The sequence below is a fragment of the Antedon mediterranea genome, chromosome 4, assembly GCF_964355755.1.
Source record: "Antedon mediterranea chromosome 4, ecAntMedi1.1, whole genome shotgun sequence".
Classification (NCBI taxonomy): Eukaryota; Metazoa; Echinodermata; class Crinoidea; order Comatulida; family Antedonidae; genus Antedon; species Antedon mediterranea.
The window spans coordinates 35,671,741-35,689,331 of NC_092673.1; the positions used below are offsets into that span (position 1 = coordinate 35,671,741).

Here is a 17,591-nt window from a genome sequence, read left to right on the forward strand (position 1 = left end):
ATTATTATTTTTTATTTCACGCATAACTAAATACAGTAGGAATACTTCCACACGTAAAGCTCTATCTACACTATCAAACTTGTTTGATAAAAAAGTGTGATGTGCCCATATTTAGTAGATTTATGCTTAAATATGGCAGTGATATAACATCAGCATGTCCATATATGGGCACATTACATTTTTTTGTTACATAAAGTTTGATAGTGTAGACAGAGCTTAACAATATTGTTAAATTCGATTGAGAACTGTTGTGGTCAACATCATAAAGATTTGTTGTATTCAAATTGTAGATTGTAAAATGTTTGGGCTCAACAAAAAATCTTTCGAAGAGAAAACCCTAAACAATGCAAGCTTTTTCGTAGAGAACATCTTAATGGCCAAAATACATAATATATATAAATGTTGGATGGCAAACATAAAAAAAGAAACAGAACTTTTCACATGCGGACCTATACACATGCTTGCTCAAAGACGTACAGAGTGATACGCCCAATGTCTAACGACGATTAGCGTTTAAGAAATGTTGAATAAATTCTCAATGGAAAAAGTCTGAATTGACTGACAAATGTTGACTTTATAACAGGTATATGAACTCTTCATTAGTTCTTTTCTTCAGGAGGTACCTTCATCCTCAGCTGCTGTGACTTATTTACTTTCTTATTTTATCAATTATAGAGATATTATAATGGGCTATAGGATGTACTGTACACGTAAAACAAGGCAGTTTTAATCAGTCTGATTTGCCTATAATAGACACTCTACTATATAAATTCTTTGATAGAAATATTACATTTAAAATATTAAAACTGGACTTCAAAACAAACTAGACTTATTTTTTTTTACATTTCAAATAAAACATTTATCAGTGGAAGCAGTTATGCATATTTACAGCACCATATATTACAGTGTGTTTAAAAACATCTATTATGTTATTTGTATGTATACAAACATACAGTATACAGTATGATTGAAAATGTTCATCTGGTTTGTAGGTATAAGTATCTTGAACATATGCAACACTTGTAGTGAAGCTGTAGCTTGGTGGTTAACATGCTTGCCTTCCAATCTCAAGGTCCAGGGTTCAATCCTGAACCTAATTCTATGGTTGTAACTCTTTCAACTCCACTACTTAAAATGAGACTTGGTTTATAAACATGATAAATTACAAAATAGTTTAGCCATCTTGTAATTGGCGAGTTATTCGCTGTTGGATGAGTATGAAATAAAAAAAATACAAAAACACATGTCATTATTATATGTACATTTTAAATAAAAAAATCTGGTATTAGGCACAACATGGTAATTTGTCTATGCTAAGTGAATAATAAATATCACAAACAACATACAAGCAAAAGGTACTATAGGAACCACATCGAAAGCACCAAATGTTCTCTGTCCTATTTTCACATACACTGCATAAAATATTTTACAATTTATAGCTGCTTTATATCATATGATATATATACTTATTTACATTAATATTTAGACAGATCAAATATTTAAAAATTTCTTTGATCTGCCGGGTGGGCGTGGCATCTGTAAAGGACGATTGGGGTTTAATTTTAGGTCGTGCACTGGTGAATCGGGAAGCGGAACCAATCGCTGGTTGCTAGTTCCGTTGACACTGCTGGAACTGGTCAAACTTTGAGAACTCGCAAATCTCTCTGGTGGAGCTTTGTCACCTTTCTTTTTCTGTAAGATGATTTTTAAAAACATTAAACATATTTTGTTTATTCTTTTTTTATTTGATACAAGAATATAATAATGATTTATTGTCAACTGAAGAAGCTTTGCTAGTGTTATATATTCAGATATAGTGACATACCTTTAACAATGGATTCATTACACCAATGTTTGGACTAGAGTTGAAAACTTTATTGAAATTGGTTTCACGGTTTACCAATTCCATTTGGTAGTAGCGCTTTTCTTCCTATTGAAAAAAAATATATTAAATGATGAGTTGATTCTCCAAAATATATCCACTGTTATGTTTATATTACTATAATCATTATAACATTTAAACACTGTGCTTCTTTGTCTTCATAAGTTCCCACAATCATCATTCTGATTATCTCGGAACTAGTCAGTGTGGTCTTTTACAGCTGGTTCCTTATATATAATCTACACAAAAATTTTAGGATGGGAGGTTTTGTTTTAGGCATGCATCTATCCCAACAACAACACAATAATGGATCCATAGTTTCCTAATCACTATTATAGACACTTTACATTTCTCCGATCAGACCGATTATCGACCAGAATGTGCATAGACTTATTTATTTTTCTTTTTGTATAATGTGTAAATAGTAAACACACACAAAATAAAGGAACTACTTGATGCAGGAGTAGCGTGCCATACCTCAAACTTCCTCATCAACTGCTCTTGTTCTGTCAGCTTGTACTTCATTCTAAAGATTTCTTCCAAGTCTTCTGGTCGAGAATCTCGCTTTATATACTTCTCCTCTGCTTCCTCAAGCCTACACAAAAAATAATAACTGTCTTATGTAGTGCCAAACAACAGCTAAAGCTGTCTGATGTGTCCACATATGGTAGTTATATGCTTAAATATGGCAGTGATATGACATCATCATGTCCATATATGGGCACATAAAATTTGTTTTATCACATAAAGTTTGATAGTGTAGCTTTACACAAAAAAGAAAAATGACATATTCTAAAAATAACCATTAATTAATAAAGATGATATGAAACATTTTCACTGCTTAGTTCTCCAACACAGTCATTAACAATTCATTACAAGATGGTAAGCTAACTGCTGGATGTGCCCAAATATGGTAGTGATATGCCCAAATATGGTATTGATATGCCTAAATATGGCAGTGATATGCCTAAATATGGTAGTGATATGACATCCTCATGTCCATATATGGGCACGTCACATGGTTTGATTGCAAATATATGAGTTTGTTATAATATTATACTTACATAATTTGAAGGGCTGATATTTTATCCTTAAGGAGTTCTTGTGCCTGGTTGAACTCAGCTAACATTCCTTGTTTTTCCCTTAAATAATCAGCTTCCATTTCATCTAACTGTTTCTGATGTGATTTTTGTAGTTTCTGCTCCTGCTTTCTAAGCTGACCATCAGCGTTACTCTTGACCTTCAATATCTCTTGACCTTTGAAGTCCAGTGTTCTGGTCAGTTCATCGATGTTGTTCTTCAGTCCTCTCATCTCGCTGTGCATACTCTCAATGTGAGCTTGTCTGAATTGTAAGTCGTCCTGCATTTCATGTATACGTAACTTACTCTCTTTTTCCTGTAAAGAAAAAACTTTTACCTTAGAAAGAGATTTTTTTCTAATAAGGTTTATCGCAAATACCTTGATTTCGCGGGAAACGTCATTGCACAATGCATGATGGGAAGGGTTTGGGAGCAATAACGCCACCGTAAAATACAAACTTTATATACTGGTGGTGGCGCTATTGCTCCCAAACCCTTCCCATCATGCAATAAACCTTATTACTGTATGTATGACTGAGTATAATACAATGCTTTAAATATAATTCCACATTCCCTAATTTATGACAAATTTGGACAAAAAACTGTGCACTACAATCGTGATTTTTTATTATTTATAAAAGACGAATAAATGAAATGAATCCACCCCTTAGATTTTGTCAAATTATATAAATAAACAACCCCCCCCCCTCTCCCCTTCCCTTAGTACTTTTGTCAACGATCAATTTTATCAATGAAAGGTGAAATGGTTCATATTAGTGTCACATTATACTATAAAGAATACTTCGCACTGACAAAACCATGTTTATATACTAACTGTCTACACTACTCTATATGTTTGACAAAAAAGTGTGATGTACCCAAATATGGCTAGTGATATGACATCATCATGTTCATATATGGGCACATTACATTGTTTTGTCACATAAAGTTTGACAGTGTAGACAGAGCTTTAAGCTTCAGTCTATACTATCAAACTTCTTTGACAAAAAATGAGTTTTGCCCAAATTTGGTATTGATATGACATCATCATGGGCATATATGGGCACATTACATAAAGTTTGATAGTGTAGACAGAGCTTTAAATATTAATAAACAGTGCTTACATGCATTTGTTTAAGTTCTACCGCCCTCTCCAGTTCCATTCTAGCTGCCGATATCTGCATTCTATGTGCCTTAGTGATCTGATCTATCTGTGCCATATGTCGCTGTGACAACTCTATCTTGAGCTTCTCCGTCATTTGTTTATGACCGGTTTCTGCAGCGTCCAACGAGGCCCACTTCTCTTTCTCAGCTTCTGTCTTAGCTTCAATCAATGCTGCCTTACTTGCCCTTTCTTGAACACCAAGTTTCTCAGATAAGCTGTTCTCCAATTCTGCTTCAAGCATCTAAAACAAAAGACAAATTACTGGTAAAATCATTCTACTGCAAGCCTTAATGTAGATTAACATACAGTGCATTGAATTACACACATAAATGTTTTTCCAAAAATTATCAATCTAAAATATCCAATGTACATATATTTTTGTCTTTGTATTGTTATGACTGTTTTATTAGCAAGTTTTAAAGAGTTTTTATACATGTTTTCAACCTTTTATTTCTAAATATAGGACCATATGTAAAACAGGTGCTACATTGTCATGTTTTTATCCTGTACAAAACATGATTTAAATACAAAAACAAAATGTTTCATTTCGTGTATCAATTTAGCTAGAAAAACAAACCTTAATGCTTTTCAATTTATCATCTTCCAGTTTCTGCTTTTCTTCTTCTGCTACTTTCTTCAACTTCTCCATCTCTGCGTCATATTCTTTTTGTGACTTTTCAATTCTCGCCTCAAGTCGCTTCACCTCAACATCGGCTTTGCTTTGTAATTTATTCATCTCGTCCAAAGCCCATTCCGACTTTTTACTTAAATTATTTTTTAAAGATGAAATCTACAAAAAATAAAGATAAATAAAGGTATTAAATTTATATAGTGCTAATTACTTCGTTTAAGCATGGTTCCTACTAGAGACACAAGCGAGTTGACCAATAACAAGCCACTGTTCGAATAATCCATCGCTTGTGATTGGTCAATGCACTTATGTTGCGTTACATCCTTGCGTTGCGTCGCTATAGGGAACCACGCTTAACTGTAGAGCATCTAATAAGCAATGGAAAAGACTCTTTTCAATTATTTCTAAATTCATAAATAACACGACAAAACTGTAGAATAAACTAAATTATTTTGATTTACTTGTTGTTGAAGGTCATGCACTTTTTGCTGCCATGTTTCTTTAAGCATTTCTAATTCTTGACCTTTAATCAAGGTCATCTGATTGAGGGCAGCCTTCTTGTCTTCTTGGTGTTGCTCAATAAGTTCACTTTTCAATTTTTCACATTCACGCCTATAATCAAAATGACATAAGTGGAATTTATATAACATTGAGATTAACATTTATATAGCACCCATTTCTATTAAAAGTTAATTAATAAAACATCATTAATTTTTCTTAAGCTCTTTATACACTATCAAACTTAATGTGATGTGCCCATATATGGACAAGATGATGTCAAATCACTACTATATTGGGCATATCACTCCATCTTTGGGTACATCACACTTTTTTTGACAAACTTGTTTAATAGTGTAGACAGAGCTTCAGTTGATTATTGGCACCTAAAGCACACTTGAGAGTTTATCCATAGAGATATTATTATCTCTATGGTTTATCCAACTGCAAAACCACCAATATTGATAGACAAATATGTTCACCTTAATGTATCAGTCCACTTTCCATCCAGATTTGCTGATAATGAATCCAACTGGTTCTTTAAGTCTTCTCTTGCCTTGGCTAAGTTTGTTTCATGAACTTTCTTAAGTCTATCAAGCTCAGTCTGGGAGATAAAAATATAAGTAGATAATGTGTGTTTATACTAATAGCATAAAGTTTATAAAAATGCTCTGATCCTGTTGCACCATTGAATGAAAATAGAAATAAATAATTGGAAGACGGCCTAATGAATTAGTAAGCAATTATAATTTTAGTGTAGTTTTTTTCTCAGTAGTCCTTTTTAAAACTTATTTTTTTCGTTCTTTAATGTGTATTTTATTAGAATTTAAGAGGGTACCTGAATATCAACTGGCACCCAGTGATAAAAATTAATAAAAAATTGAAATAATAAATAAAAGCCATAATAGACTTTACTTGTAATTGTGTAGATTTATTCTTAGCATTCTTCAGTTGACTTCTAGCAGCATCTAGCTCTGTTTTCAGCTTAATGTTATCCTTGCCAAGTGTCTCAATCTCAGATGTGGCTGAGCCTAGCCCTTGTTCACGGTTATCTACAATAGCTTGTAATCTTTCACATTCTTTCTCAGATGTTTGCAGCTTTGCTTCAAGAGAAGTTTGAGTCTCGTTTAACTTGGTCTGTAAAGTTTCCGTTTCTAGTTTTAGACGGGAAGATGTTTGTTCTAGTTTCTTCTCAAGATCCTATAAAAGAAGTGTAATGTTTACTATTATGAAAATTATTTTAAAACAATTCTAGAAATAAAAGCAGTATACATTTACAATAACGTAAATGGTAACAATAAATAAGAACTGTTTCAGGGATCAGAAAAAGAACTGTCTACACTATCAAATTGTATGTAACAAAAAAATGTGATGTGCGCATATATGGACATGATGATGTCATATCACTACCATATTTGGGCACATCACACTTTTTTGTCAAACTAGTTTGATAGTGTAGACAGAGCTTTAGAAGTGTACTGTAAAGTATACTATATATAAAATGTAAGCGGATCAAAATTAGCCCATAACAAAGCTATACTGGAATTGAATGCAGATGAAGAACCAAAAATAGTGAACTGAAGACAACAAAGGTGCATTAACATTTTTTCTTGATTTAAAGATGAGTACCTCCAGCAAAACAAGCTTTATGAAAGGTTGTGGTTTGGAGCAGAAGTAGTAGTATAGAGTGGGTTGTGGTTTGGAGCAGAAGTAGTAGTATAGAGTGGGTTGTGGTTTGGAGCAGAAGTAGTAGCATAGAGTGGGTTGTGGTTTGGAGCAGAAGTAGTAGTATAGAGTGGGTTGTGGTTTGGAGCAGTAGTAGTAGTATAGAGTGGGTTGTGGTTTGGAGCAGAAGTAGTAGCATAGAGTGGGTTGTGGTTTGGAGCAGTAGTAGTAGTATAGAGTTACCAAATCAATATGAAGGAACATTACCTCTTTCAGATCCTTTATTTCTTGTTCTGCATTCTTATCTCTCCTATCTGTTTCTTCTTTATGTTTTCTTTCAAGATCTTCTATTATTTTTTCAAATTCTTCTTTGTTTTTCTTTAAACCGTCTATCTTACTTGTCTCAGCTGATGTCAATGCTTTCTCGTAGCGTTCTTTCATCGTTTGTTTCTCAACTGCTAATTCCTCAAGAGCCTAAGAAAAATTAAATCTATTGTGACTGCCGCTGACATGAATACTGGGTACCGATTACATGATCTTGTTATTATACAGTAATATAGTTGTAGTTAAGAACTTGTAGAAGTAATATAATATTTATGTGTACCAGGGAGTGTATGTAACTGAGCAGGTATATCCAATGTTGTGTAATAAAAGGAGATTTCCTGAATGATCAAAATCAAAAACGGTACTGGGTTTGGTCTACTAGTGTTCCTGCTCCCAAACGGTACTGGGTTTGGTCTACTAGTGTTCCTGCTCCCAAACGGTACTGGGTTTGGTCTACTAGTGTTCCTGCTCCCAAAAATTATCCATCCATAGAAGCACTGAAAAAGGAAATCTATCTGTGGTGACTAATAAAGTGTGGTCCCGGGACATTTAGTTGATAGAAGATTGAAATGTTTTGTTAGATTATATTAGTGTAAATAGTTGGATGTAATGATCTTGTATATAGACAAGTATCCAACAAATTCATAAAACTCTCTTTCTTTTCAACATTTATAATATCCTATCTTACCAAGAAAGACAATTTCTAAAAATATTCAAATTTTGACAAATAAAGTTTATCTATGTCTATAAAAACAAGACAAGAAAATAAACTGAATTGTTTTGCACACCATAAACTGCTACCTACATTTTCAAGAGACTTAAGTTGGGCTGATTGCTGTTCAGACAAAGAGTGTTTAGTTGATTCCAAATTGTTCCTTTCTTTTTCTAGCCACGCTAACTTGTCATTTAACTTTCCTAGCTGTGTCTTAAGATCCACAATCGTTTGTTCGTTACTTAGTTGAGATGCTTCTAGTGACCCTATCAAACCTTTAAATAAAAAAAAGAAAGTTTAAATTTGTCATATTTATTTATATTAGGTATCCCAATGTAAAAATTCAAATTAATGATGGTACTTTTTCTTTCAGTTAATCAGAAGGAACTTACTGAACATAAACTTTTGCAATTTAAATGATAGAAATCGGATTATCCATTCAAAAGTTATGGTCCGTTAAAGTGCCCAAAAAACAGTGATTTTTGCTTGAAAAATGGCACTTTTTCTAATTATATTTGAACCCATTTTTGAAGGGTTATAACTTTTATACTAATAATTTTAAAGTTCTTATTTTTTCCAAACCCATAGATACAACAGAGTTGTACAAGAATATATTTTTTTTGGGTGTCCTCGACATTTTTTTTTTTAGATATCGCCCTCCAAAATTCGTCCGAGGGCTTTTTACGCGTGATTTTCCCAATGTCTCAAAAATGCCCAAAAAGTTCCTGTCTTTAAATGATTCATAACTTTTGAACCAATGTGTGAATTAACTTCTTTTTTTTTGCATTGCATAAATGTAATATGTATTTTAGTAAGGTTATTTATATTGACAGGTAGGTAATTCTGAAATACAACATAAAATATTGTTAAAAAATGTTAAAATGTGAAAAAAAATAATATTGCGTTAAAAAACTGTGTAGGTATTGTTTCTTTTCATTAAATATTTTTTTGGTAAGTATACATTTTTTTTATAATTCTAGTATTTATAGTTATATTTATAATCATATATTATTTTAATTGATTTTCGAACCGCCAAAAATAAGAATTAAGCCCGTGCTTATTATGTGTTTGATTCCATTTGGAGCGCCGGGCCGAACGTAGACTCGGCCGCGCCTACTACAAGTTAAGTTATATAGGCCCCTGGGCCTAGAAGGTCTAAATAAAATAAAAGCCTGACGCTAAATTCTGCCTAAACTAAGAAATATCGGGAAGAATAAGTAATTACCTCAATGGTATAATTGTAACATGTTTAATTTTATTTCCCTTTCGATTATTCTAACCGAAAGTTGCACTTTGAATTGAAATATACGGAATAAAATTTAGACCTAGAAACAGCGTAGACATACAACGGCAACATAGGCCAAAGCGCGTTTCGGCCGCCTACATAGAATGGCTTACGGCCGCTGCATAGCAAAATCAAAGCTTCTTAAATTTCTACGGTACATTTCTTCCTAACGTACAGTACTTGCTTTATATAGTAGATTTATAAATATTCCACTTATTAAATAATTTAATAAATCGGTAAAATTGACGTTTCGAAGCAAATATTCCATGAGAGGCGACATTTTTCGACATGCCTCGTGTGCGGCGAAGACTAGTTCAGAAAATGGAACAGTCCACTGCAGGGGTTATCCAATCATTAATTAACGCGCTAATACATGCATACCATGCACATTGTCTGGGCAACGGTAATTTAGTAATAAGCGGAGAACTGAATCCCCCCGTAAGGAAAATGGTAAACACTGATATTTATGGTAGGGATTATTTTTTTCAGTGGTTGGTCTTGTTGGCCTCTTCGCACGAGGTCCACGCAAAGTCAAATAAAACGATGTGGTTTATCAAACAGAAATATAAATTAGCTTCAATTCAATACTAAATTAGCCAGATTTTGATATTGAGAAAGACTAAAAAATTCAATTTTTATCGTTAAAATTGACATTTGAGGCGGATGTACATAATAATAATAACCGATTTACATATCAAAATAAAGAGTATTTAAAGCCTGATAACATGCAACAAAAATTACTCCACCACCTATTATGGACCTCGTGCGATCGTGTTTTGAAAATGGGTAGGTGTTTTCCAAAGTTATTTTTAGCGCGCGGATTTCGGCTCGCCGGCTTTTGTACCTCATTTTTAACTCGCGTTTTCTATTAAAATATTTAATAAACATAGATTAAAAATATATGAAAATAATCCCTTAAACAAGATCTTTCCAGACATATAATTTTTATTCACATGTGTATATAAGAAATAGTATATTTTTAACTTCAAAGACACGTCACTTTTTGAAATTTCACGAACGTGTTAAAATCGCGGTAACGAAAATCCGCTTCATTGGGATACCTATTTATATACAGAGCATCTCTTTCCCTCCCAAAGTGGCAACTAGCATAATAACATGAAAAGGGCATATTTCATATACAGACTTAAAAACCCTCTTTAGGACACCTCCATTAAGCTGACAATACACTTTACTGTCAAACAAAGGGGAAATATATGGTTTAACGGTATGGAAAAACTCACATTCAGGGGACAACCTATGTTTATGAGACACCCCCATTAAGGGGACACTTTGATGGGTGTCCCCTTAATAGGAGTTCTACTGTAGTATTCATTTCTCAAGTTCAACTTTTCACTTACTTGATTTTTTGACCATATCAAGAGCTTGTAACTGGCATCGTTCTTTAGATGCTGCTAACTGTACTTCAATCTCTTTCAGTTTTATCACAGTGTTTTCAAGATCTTCTTTAGATTTCAACAACTGTAAACAAAGTTATAATTTAAATTGTTAATAGTAATGTACAGTATCAATATTTATTTCCCTTTCTAGTTGTATAATACCTCTATGGTACATTCTTCTGAATTGTAAATCACAAAAAATCAACAAAATGACAATGAATCATAATGACAATACTTGGTGGTGAGAGAGCCCTTTCCAGTAAATGAAAGTAAGGTATAGTGGGAATTTGCTGCAGGTTAATGCACTTGTCAATTGTATGACCCACTATACGACCCCCGGGAGAGGTGCGTCATTTGTCCGATGTGCGTCATACTTTTGAATACCATGACGCACCCGTGTGTCAAAAAGGTGACTTACCTTTAGGTGACCATGACGCACCCATTTTAACGCACTGTGACCATGTTGTTTATGATATGGTGGGTGGTAAAGTGACGGACATTGACACACCTTGTTCATTGATGTGACGTACCATCTAGGTTTTTTGACGCACCCCTGCATCAGTAATTATTTCTAAATGACGCACCCATGACGCACCTCTCCCGGGGGTCGTATGGTGGGTCATACAATTGACAAGTGCATAAGCCAAAATGACAAAAAAACATGGACAGACTTATGATGAACAGAATAAAAAATTAACATCTGAATGAAATATAAATTATAGACCAGTATCTAACCTGTTTATTTAAGTAATCTGAATCACCAGTATTCTGCTTTAAGGCCTGCTCTGCATCTTGTAATTTTCCTTTATAATTGTTAAGATCATCTTCAACACACAAAAGTTGTGAATTTAAATCCTCAATCTTTAAATTTAAACTTCGCTCTTTGTCACCAAATTTTCGTTGTAAAAGTGTTTCGTTTTCTTTCATTTGCTTTGTTCTTTCCTTCTCTTCTTCTTCTCGTAAAACTGCAATTTCTTTTTCGTGGAATGTCTGCAATTTCCCAAGTTTCAACTCGTATTCTTCAGCCAGTTGATTTTTCTCAGCTTTTAAACGTTCATATTCGGAATTTAAAGTTGCAATCTGTTTTGAATAAAGTTCTTCCAATTTATTTTTTTCATCTATACTTCCAGATTTAGTTTGAAGTTGTACTTTTAATAACTCATCAATTTCTTTCGTATGTGCACGTCGTAGTTCTTCTAACGATGTTTCTTTATCTTTCTCAAATCTATTTTTCATAGATTCAAAAGATTTTAATTGCATTTCAAAGTCTTTCTTTACTTCAGCAACATTTTTTGAAAGACTTAATAGTTTATGAGAATGTTCAGATTTTAATTTATTTTCACTTTCAACAGCTTCATGTTTGTATTTCGTAAACTGATCGAGGGCGCTTTTGCCCTGTCGTTCATGTTCTTGGATACACGCTTCTAGAGATTCTATACGCTTCCTCAGTTCTGTTTCACCACTAATTTTGCTTTTATATCCTGTAAGTTTGATCTTTGTTTCTGAAATAATTTGTTGTAACTCGTTTTCATGAGAAATTTTGAGTTGTTTAATGACTGCATCATGGTCATCGTTTTTTGTATTCAGTGCATAAATAACCTGGAAATTCAAAAGTTTTGTTTTTTATTTATTCCATAACAATATTAAAATTATAATAAAATACAAAAAAAAAGTTAAGAACAATATATTATTATTTAATAAAAAAAACTGTACTAAATAGGCCTAGAGACCCTACTAGGCTAGGCTTAATTATCTTAGATAGTATCTAGGCTAAGCCTAGTAGTAGTAGTACTAGTACTAGGCCTAGCTCGCATAGGCCTAGGCTAGCCTAGTACTATTAGTATTAGTAGGCTACAGAGTAGGCCTACTGTTTTCTTATTTCAATTCAATAATATTTTGCCAATAATCATGTTTATTCTCACCTTTGTAAGCTGAGCTATCTTCTTAGACATTTTAAGATGAAGATCAGGAGTAACATCCATCGTTGTAGAAAGAGTAGTAGCAGCACCAGATCCGTACTTTCCGGTGGAATAAAAGTTATTGTTGGAAGACATTTTTGTGGCCATCTTTGTCTGACTTTGTTTTGGAAAAATCAAACAGAATTGAATAAAAATGCGTGGGGTCGTTTTCGTTGATCTTAGCTAGCCTAGGCCTATTTGATGTTTAAAATTTCAATGAAAATGCTGTCTTGACAGTGTGCCTAATTATTTTATAATTTAATTCTGAATTTCAGGACAGCATATTGTAGGCTAGGCCTCCTAACCTCTCTCTCTCTCTCTATGCCCAAAAAAGAGTCAGAGGTTGCCATGGGATCAGAGAGAGAGCCGACGGCGGCGGCGGCGCGCGGCGAAAATAAAATTATGCTAGGTGGCAGCAGACCCAAAATTTTGTTTTGACAATGGCCGCCGGCGATCGTGATTTTCCAGGTCGTTTTGCTCATATTACTGCTGCTGAATTGGATGATTTTGTGTGCGTACCTAACACAGAGCCTTTAGAGTATTCCACCTTTCAACAAAATTCAGTAATTATTCCTTCTGAAGATGTTAGGCCTTCTGTTAATTCTAGGCATGTACAACAAGGACTCGGTGGTGCGTCGTCTTCGTGTTACAGCGGAGCGAGCCCCTCAGCAAACTATGTGATGCGTAGGCCTAGCAGCGCTGCAGCCGTGGCCTTGCCAAACGAATCAAATGAGTTAGTTGAATCATCAGATTCATTTAACACAAGAAAGCAAATCAAATATGCTGTAGGTGTTCTGTCAAAATATGCACAATCTATTGGAAGCAGTTACTCAGATATAGAATCATTGTCGGCGACGGGAACCGATGCATTCCTTGCCAAATTTTATGCTTCAATCCGAAGACACGACGGAAGTTTGTACACGCAGAAATCGATGCATGGAATAAAATTCGGTCTTCAGAGACATTATCAAGAAGTACACGGATGGGATATCATTCGAGATAAAGAATTCAGAAAAAGTAAAAAGATGTTTAAAACAATTATAATGAAGCTAAGACAAGCAGGACTGGGTTTTGTGAAGCAACGTTCGTCACTTATTGAAGATACAGACCTTTCGAAAATCCTGAATTCCTTGAATGTAAATACACCCCTCGGATTGCAAAATAAAGTTTATGTCGACATCTCGATGAACTTTTCTGTTCGTGGACGAACTAATTTCCGTAACATGAAAAAGGGAGATTACATTATGCTAATGACGAAAACGGGCCATCGTTATATTACGCATACAAACCAAAGCAATGACATTGATGAGGTCAAAGACAGGATGTATGAACAGCCAGGCTACATACATTGTCCGCTACAAAGTTTTTTTAAATACACCTCCAAGTTGCATCCAAATTGTGACGCTTTTTGGCAAATGCCCAAGAAAGAACCGCATCCATATGAGCCGTGGTATTGCAGCATCCCTATTGGAGAAAATGCAATATCTAGTAAAACTAGGCAAATATCAATTTCAGCTGGATGTTTACATGTGTTTACAAATGGCCGTTTGCGAGCAACAGGTATACAAAGAAAAATGTTGTTCCTGGAAGTAAGTCTTAGTCTCGCACACCTTTTCATGATGCTTGCTGTGTATTAGTGTAAAATGATAAATAATCAAGGCCGTAGCGAAAGGATAAAAACAGACGAGGCAAAAATGCTTTAAATATAATTATTAATATAAAATATGTGTGTGCTTGGGAATTGGGGTGGGTGGTGAAAATTTCAGACATCTGCCTCATGCTGGCTATGGCCCAGATAATGTAGCTTTATAAAATTATTATTTGAAGTTCAATGACACAATTTTATTTTTAGAGAAACATATCCAAAGGCAGTACAAGATGATAAGATCTCCATCATATACTGAATTTAATCCCTAGGTTTGAAGGCCTGTAGGTATTCATATAACAACATGATTATTTGATAATAATTTCGTTTATAGTGAAGGAAAAAGGTTAGGTTGAAACATCGTTTCATGGAAGGAGATACATTTTTTCAATTGTACAACATGATTACTTATTAAATATGGATTGTTAATTCTTGTATATTTTACAGCAAATGAAACAATCAACAAGTTCTGTGACAGACGGATCTAATGAAGTTCTAATAAAGGAAGAAAAGCCGGATTTTGTCGGATATCTTCAGCAACCTGTGTCCAGCATCAGTACAAAGCATGCTCCAGGTGGAGATATAGGACAAGCTGTCATTCTGGCAAACCAAGGAGTACCAGAAGAAGATGGCTACTTAAGTAATTCAGACTCTGATATGTCAAGTGTTATCATTCTGGAAGATGATGAAGATGACAGTAATGATATTCAAGTTATAATTAAACAAGAAGAAGAAGGGTTAAGGGACACGGTGGCTGTACAGGAGAGGCTAACAGATAGAGGTCAAACAGGAGTAAAAAATAAGGTACATGAAAAGAGTACAGATGGGGCAACAATAGCATCTACAACCTCTCCCACTGCTGTTGTAAACAAAGGTAACTATATTATATTTGTTGACATAAAGTTTGCGGTACACCATGTATATTATTAGTTCTCAACGTTTCGATCAATATGTTCGATTATCCTCAGGAGTAAGAATACAGAAAGTCTGGGTGGGAATTGAAGCAAAATAGGATGGGACTGGTGTGAAATCTAAAAATAACTTGTACATAATTTATTTAGTCTTATAAATCCTAATCCTCCTTAAAAATGTACTAATTGTTAATCATTTTCATAATTGCCTGATTTACAATATCGGTCCTTGGCCACAACATTTCTTTATAACCAGATGCTTTCATAAATACTTATTTTCGATGTCGTAATTGTTTTATGTTTCAAACGTATAAGTGGTGGTAATTTTCGCTGATGGTTTTGAATGAATAAAATAAAAAAATTGCAGAGAGTAACTACAGACTAGAATGATGTGAGCTGTAAATGTATAGTAATTTTAAAGTAATGGAATTCTTGATCTCTTACAGGAAAGGGTGTTGATAATACACACTGTAGACTTCAAAATGAAACCTCAGATGATGAAGAAACTGCTGAAGAGAGAGAACAAAGAGGAATAAAGACACCGTTCAATCGCTTGACCGAACGACATTTCATAGCTGTGAACAAAGGACGTACCCCGCTAGGTCAGCCTTGTAAACCTAGTTGTATCGTGTGTTCGAGCCCCGGAGTAAAGCGCCATCGCACGGAGTACATCTGTGAACAGTGCGTCTTGCCTATGTGTCCAACTCCTTGCTTCAAGCGCTACCACACAATGGCAGAATATAAAATAACATGCTCTGATTCTTACCATAATAGCTAGTCATAAATAAATAAATAATCATTTTACTCATTTTTAAAATTTGTATATAAAACATTTTGGTATCTTATTCTTATGAATAATAGCTCTATTATTAACATTTTTCCGATAAAATTTAATAATGTTAATGAATTATATATATCAATGCTATGATATGAATAATTATTTTAAAACAATAGGATGGCAGAATATAAAATAACATGTTCTGATTCTAAAGCCTTGTCTACACTATCAAACTTTATGGGACAAAAAAATGTGATGTGCGGCTGTGCCCGTATATGGACATGATGATGTCATATCACTACCATATTTGGGCACATCACACTTTTTTTGTCAAACTAGTTTGATAGTGTAGACAGAGCTTTAGCTAGTGATGGTATAAATAACTCATTTTTAAAACCTTTATGTAAATACATTTTTATATCTTATTCTTATTAATAATAACTCATGTAATACTGAACTCGTAAGTTTGGTGGTATTATTCATGATTTATCTAACAAATACTGAACATAAATTGAGCAAAATCAATTTAGTTGCAGAAACTAAAGTTGAATAATTTTCTGATCAAATTTAACAATGTTAATGAACTATATTTATCACTGGTGTGCTACACTTATTTTGAAAGTAATGTAATACTAATAGGATGATAATTGTCTAACTTCTGGTTGGATACAGCATTTTTTATCGTACACAATGTAATCTATGTCGCACATGTACACACTGCTCAAATAAGTGTGAAATTACGTTTTTATGAAGAAATACTTAGCAATGTAGTTAGCAATGCATTCTTTTAAATTGTACAGACTGATACAGATTCCTTTTATTATCCAATATAATGGAAATTAAAATGCTCATATATTGCCTTAAATAAATATAAAGTAAAAAGAACTATCTTACAAATCTTTCTTTATAATTACGAGTACTTCGCCTTCGTCGTCTGCGCCTTCGTCTGAATAATAAGTGTAAAAATACAATAATAATGATACAGTATAAATTCGGTGATGTTTAAATAAACTTTAGATATCGGGTTTTTTTTATGCTAGGTCTAGAATAAGTATTAGTGTATTTGTATCTATATTTATGTGAAATGAAAGTAGCGCTGATTGCAATCTTATATTCATACTTCTATTAACGATTAAAAACACAATCAGATAGTATAGCATTGATTAGTAAATAAAATAAAGTTGAAATAAAATAAAGATGTAATAGATACAGTAAAACTCCTGTAAAAAACATAAAATAATTTTTAAAATCTCAATTTGGTTACAGGATCAATTTATATTTGTCTATGGTCGTTTAAAAGACGTTGACCTATTTATAGATAAATTACGTCATCAATTATTAACATCTGTTTATAGCCTTCTGATATGGATTACGTCATATAAACGTATCTCAAACGTTTGATATTAAATAAATCATAGTATATTATAATGATTACACAATGTATGAGTTTAAAACGTTCCAACAACGATGCTGGTACAAACCTATAACACTATAAATAACCAGTTGGGTTCTCACTCTAGAACGCAACGCAAAGACGTAAGTAATTCGACCAATCACAAGCGATAGATTGTCGGAACTTAAACGCTTGTTTTTTTTGTTTGTTTTATTGGTTTTTCTACACATTAAAAAAAGAATTACAAATTACACATAACTTAAAAAT

General features: G+C 33.5%; 2 protein-coding genes across 2 annotated transcripts; one reads left to right on the forward strand and one right to left on the reverse strand.

The window, feature by feature from the left end:
- Window positions 1-23: 23 nt before the first annotated feature.
- On the reverse strand, window positions 24-12,705 carry LOC140047432 (protein FAM184A-like). Its single transcript, XM_072092459.1, has 14 exons — window positions 12,562-12,705; window positions 11,375-12,238; window positions 10,601-10,721; window positions 8,051-8,232; window positions 7,189-7,395; window positions 6,172-6,456; window positions 5,739-5,860; window positions 5,220-5,370; window positions 4,705-4,917; window positions 4,087-4,368; window positions 2,947-3,278; window positions 2,360-2,477; window positions 1,826-1,930; window positions 24-1,692 (listed from the first exon to the last, which is right to left on the reverse strand). Exons 1-14 carry the CDS (start codon window positions 12,703-12,705, stop codon window positions 1,492-1,494), a joined length of 3,327 nt encoding a protein of 1,108 aa, XP_071948560.1. The 3' UTR covers window positions 24-1,491.
- A 311-nt stretch (window positions 12,706-13,016) lies between these two features.
- Window positions 13,017-16,909, forward strand: LOC140046473 (uncharacterized). Its single transcript, XM_072091122.1, has 3 exons — window positions 13,017-14,186; window positions 14,690-15,116; window positions 15,600-16,909. The coding sequence occupies exons 1-3, from the start codon at window positions 13,038-13,040 to the stop codon at window positions 15,929-15,931; spliced, it is 1,908 nt and encodes a 635-aa protein (XP_071947223.1). The 5' UTR covers window positions 13,017-13,037; the 3' UTR covers window positions 15,932-16,909.
- The last annotated feature ends 682 nt before the right edge of the window (window positions 16,910-17,591 follow it).

Bases quoted from the DNA above. Each gene is read 5' to 3' on its own strand.
- LOC140047432 (XM_072092459.1), bottom strand. From the start codon at position 12,705: ATGGCCACAAAAATGTCTTCCAACAATAACTTTTATTCCACCGGAAAG. The intron at 8,233-10,600 runs GTAAGTGAAAAG...TTTTATTTAAAG, and splicing joins TGATATGGTCAAAAAATCAA to GTTTGATAGGGTCACTAGAA. The intron at 7,396-8,050 runs GTAGGTAGCAGT...AATTTTTCTTAG, and splicing joins AACTTAAGTCTCTTGAAAAT to GCTCTTGAGGAATTAGCAGT.
- LOC140046473 (XM_072091122.1), top strand. From the start codon at position 13,038: ATGGCCGCCGGCGATCGTGATTTTCCAGGTCGTTTTGCTCATATTACT. The intron at 14,187-14,689 runs GTAAGTCTTAGT...TATATTTTACAG, and splicing joins GAAAAATGTTGTTCCTGGAA to CAAATGAAACAATCAACAAG. The intron at 15,117-15,599 runs GTAACTATATTA...GATCTCTTACAG, and splicing joins CACTGCTGTTGTAAACAAAG to GAAAGGGTGTTGATAATACA.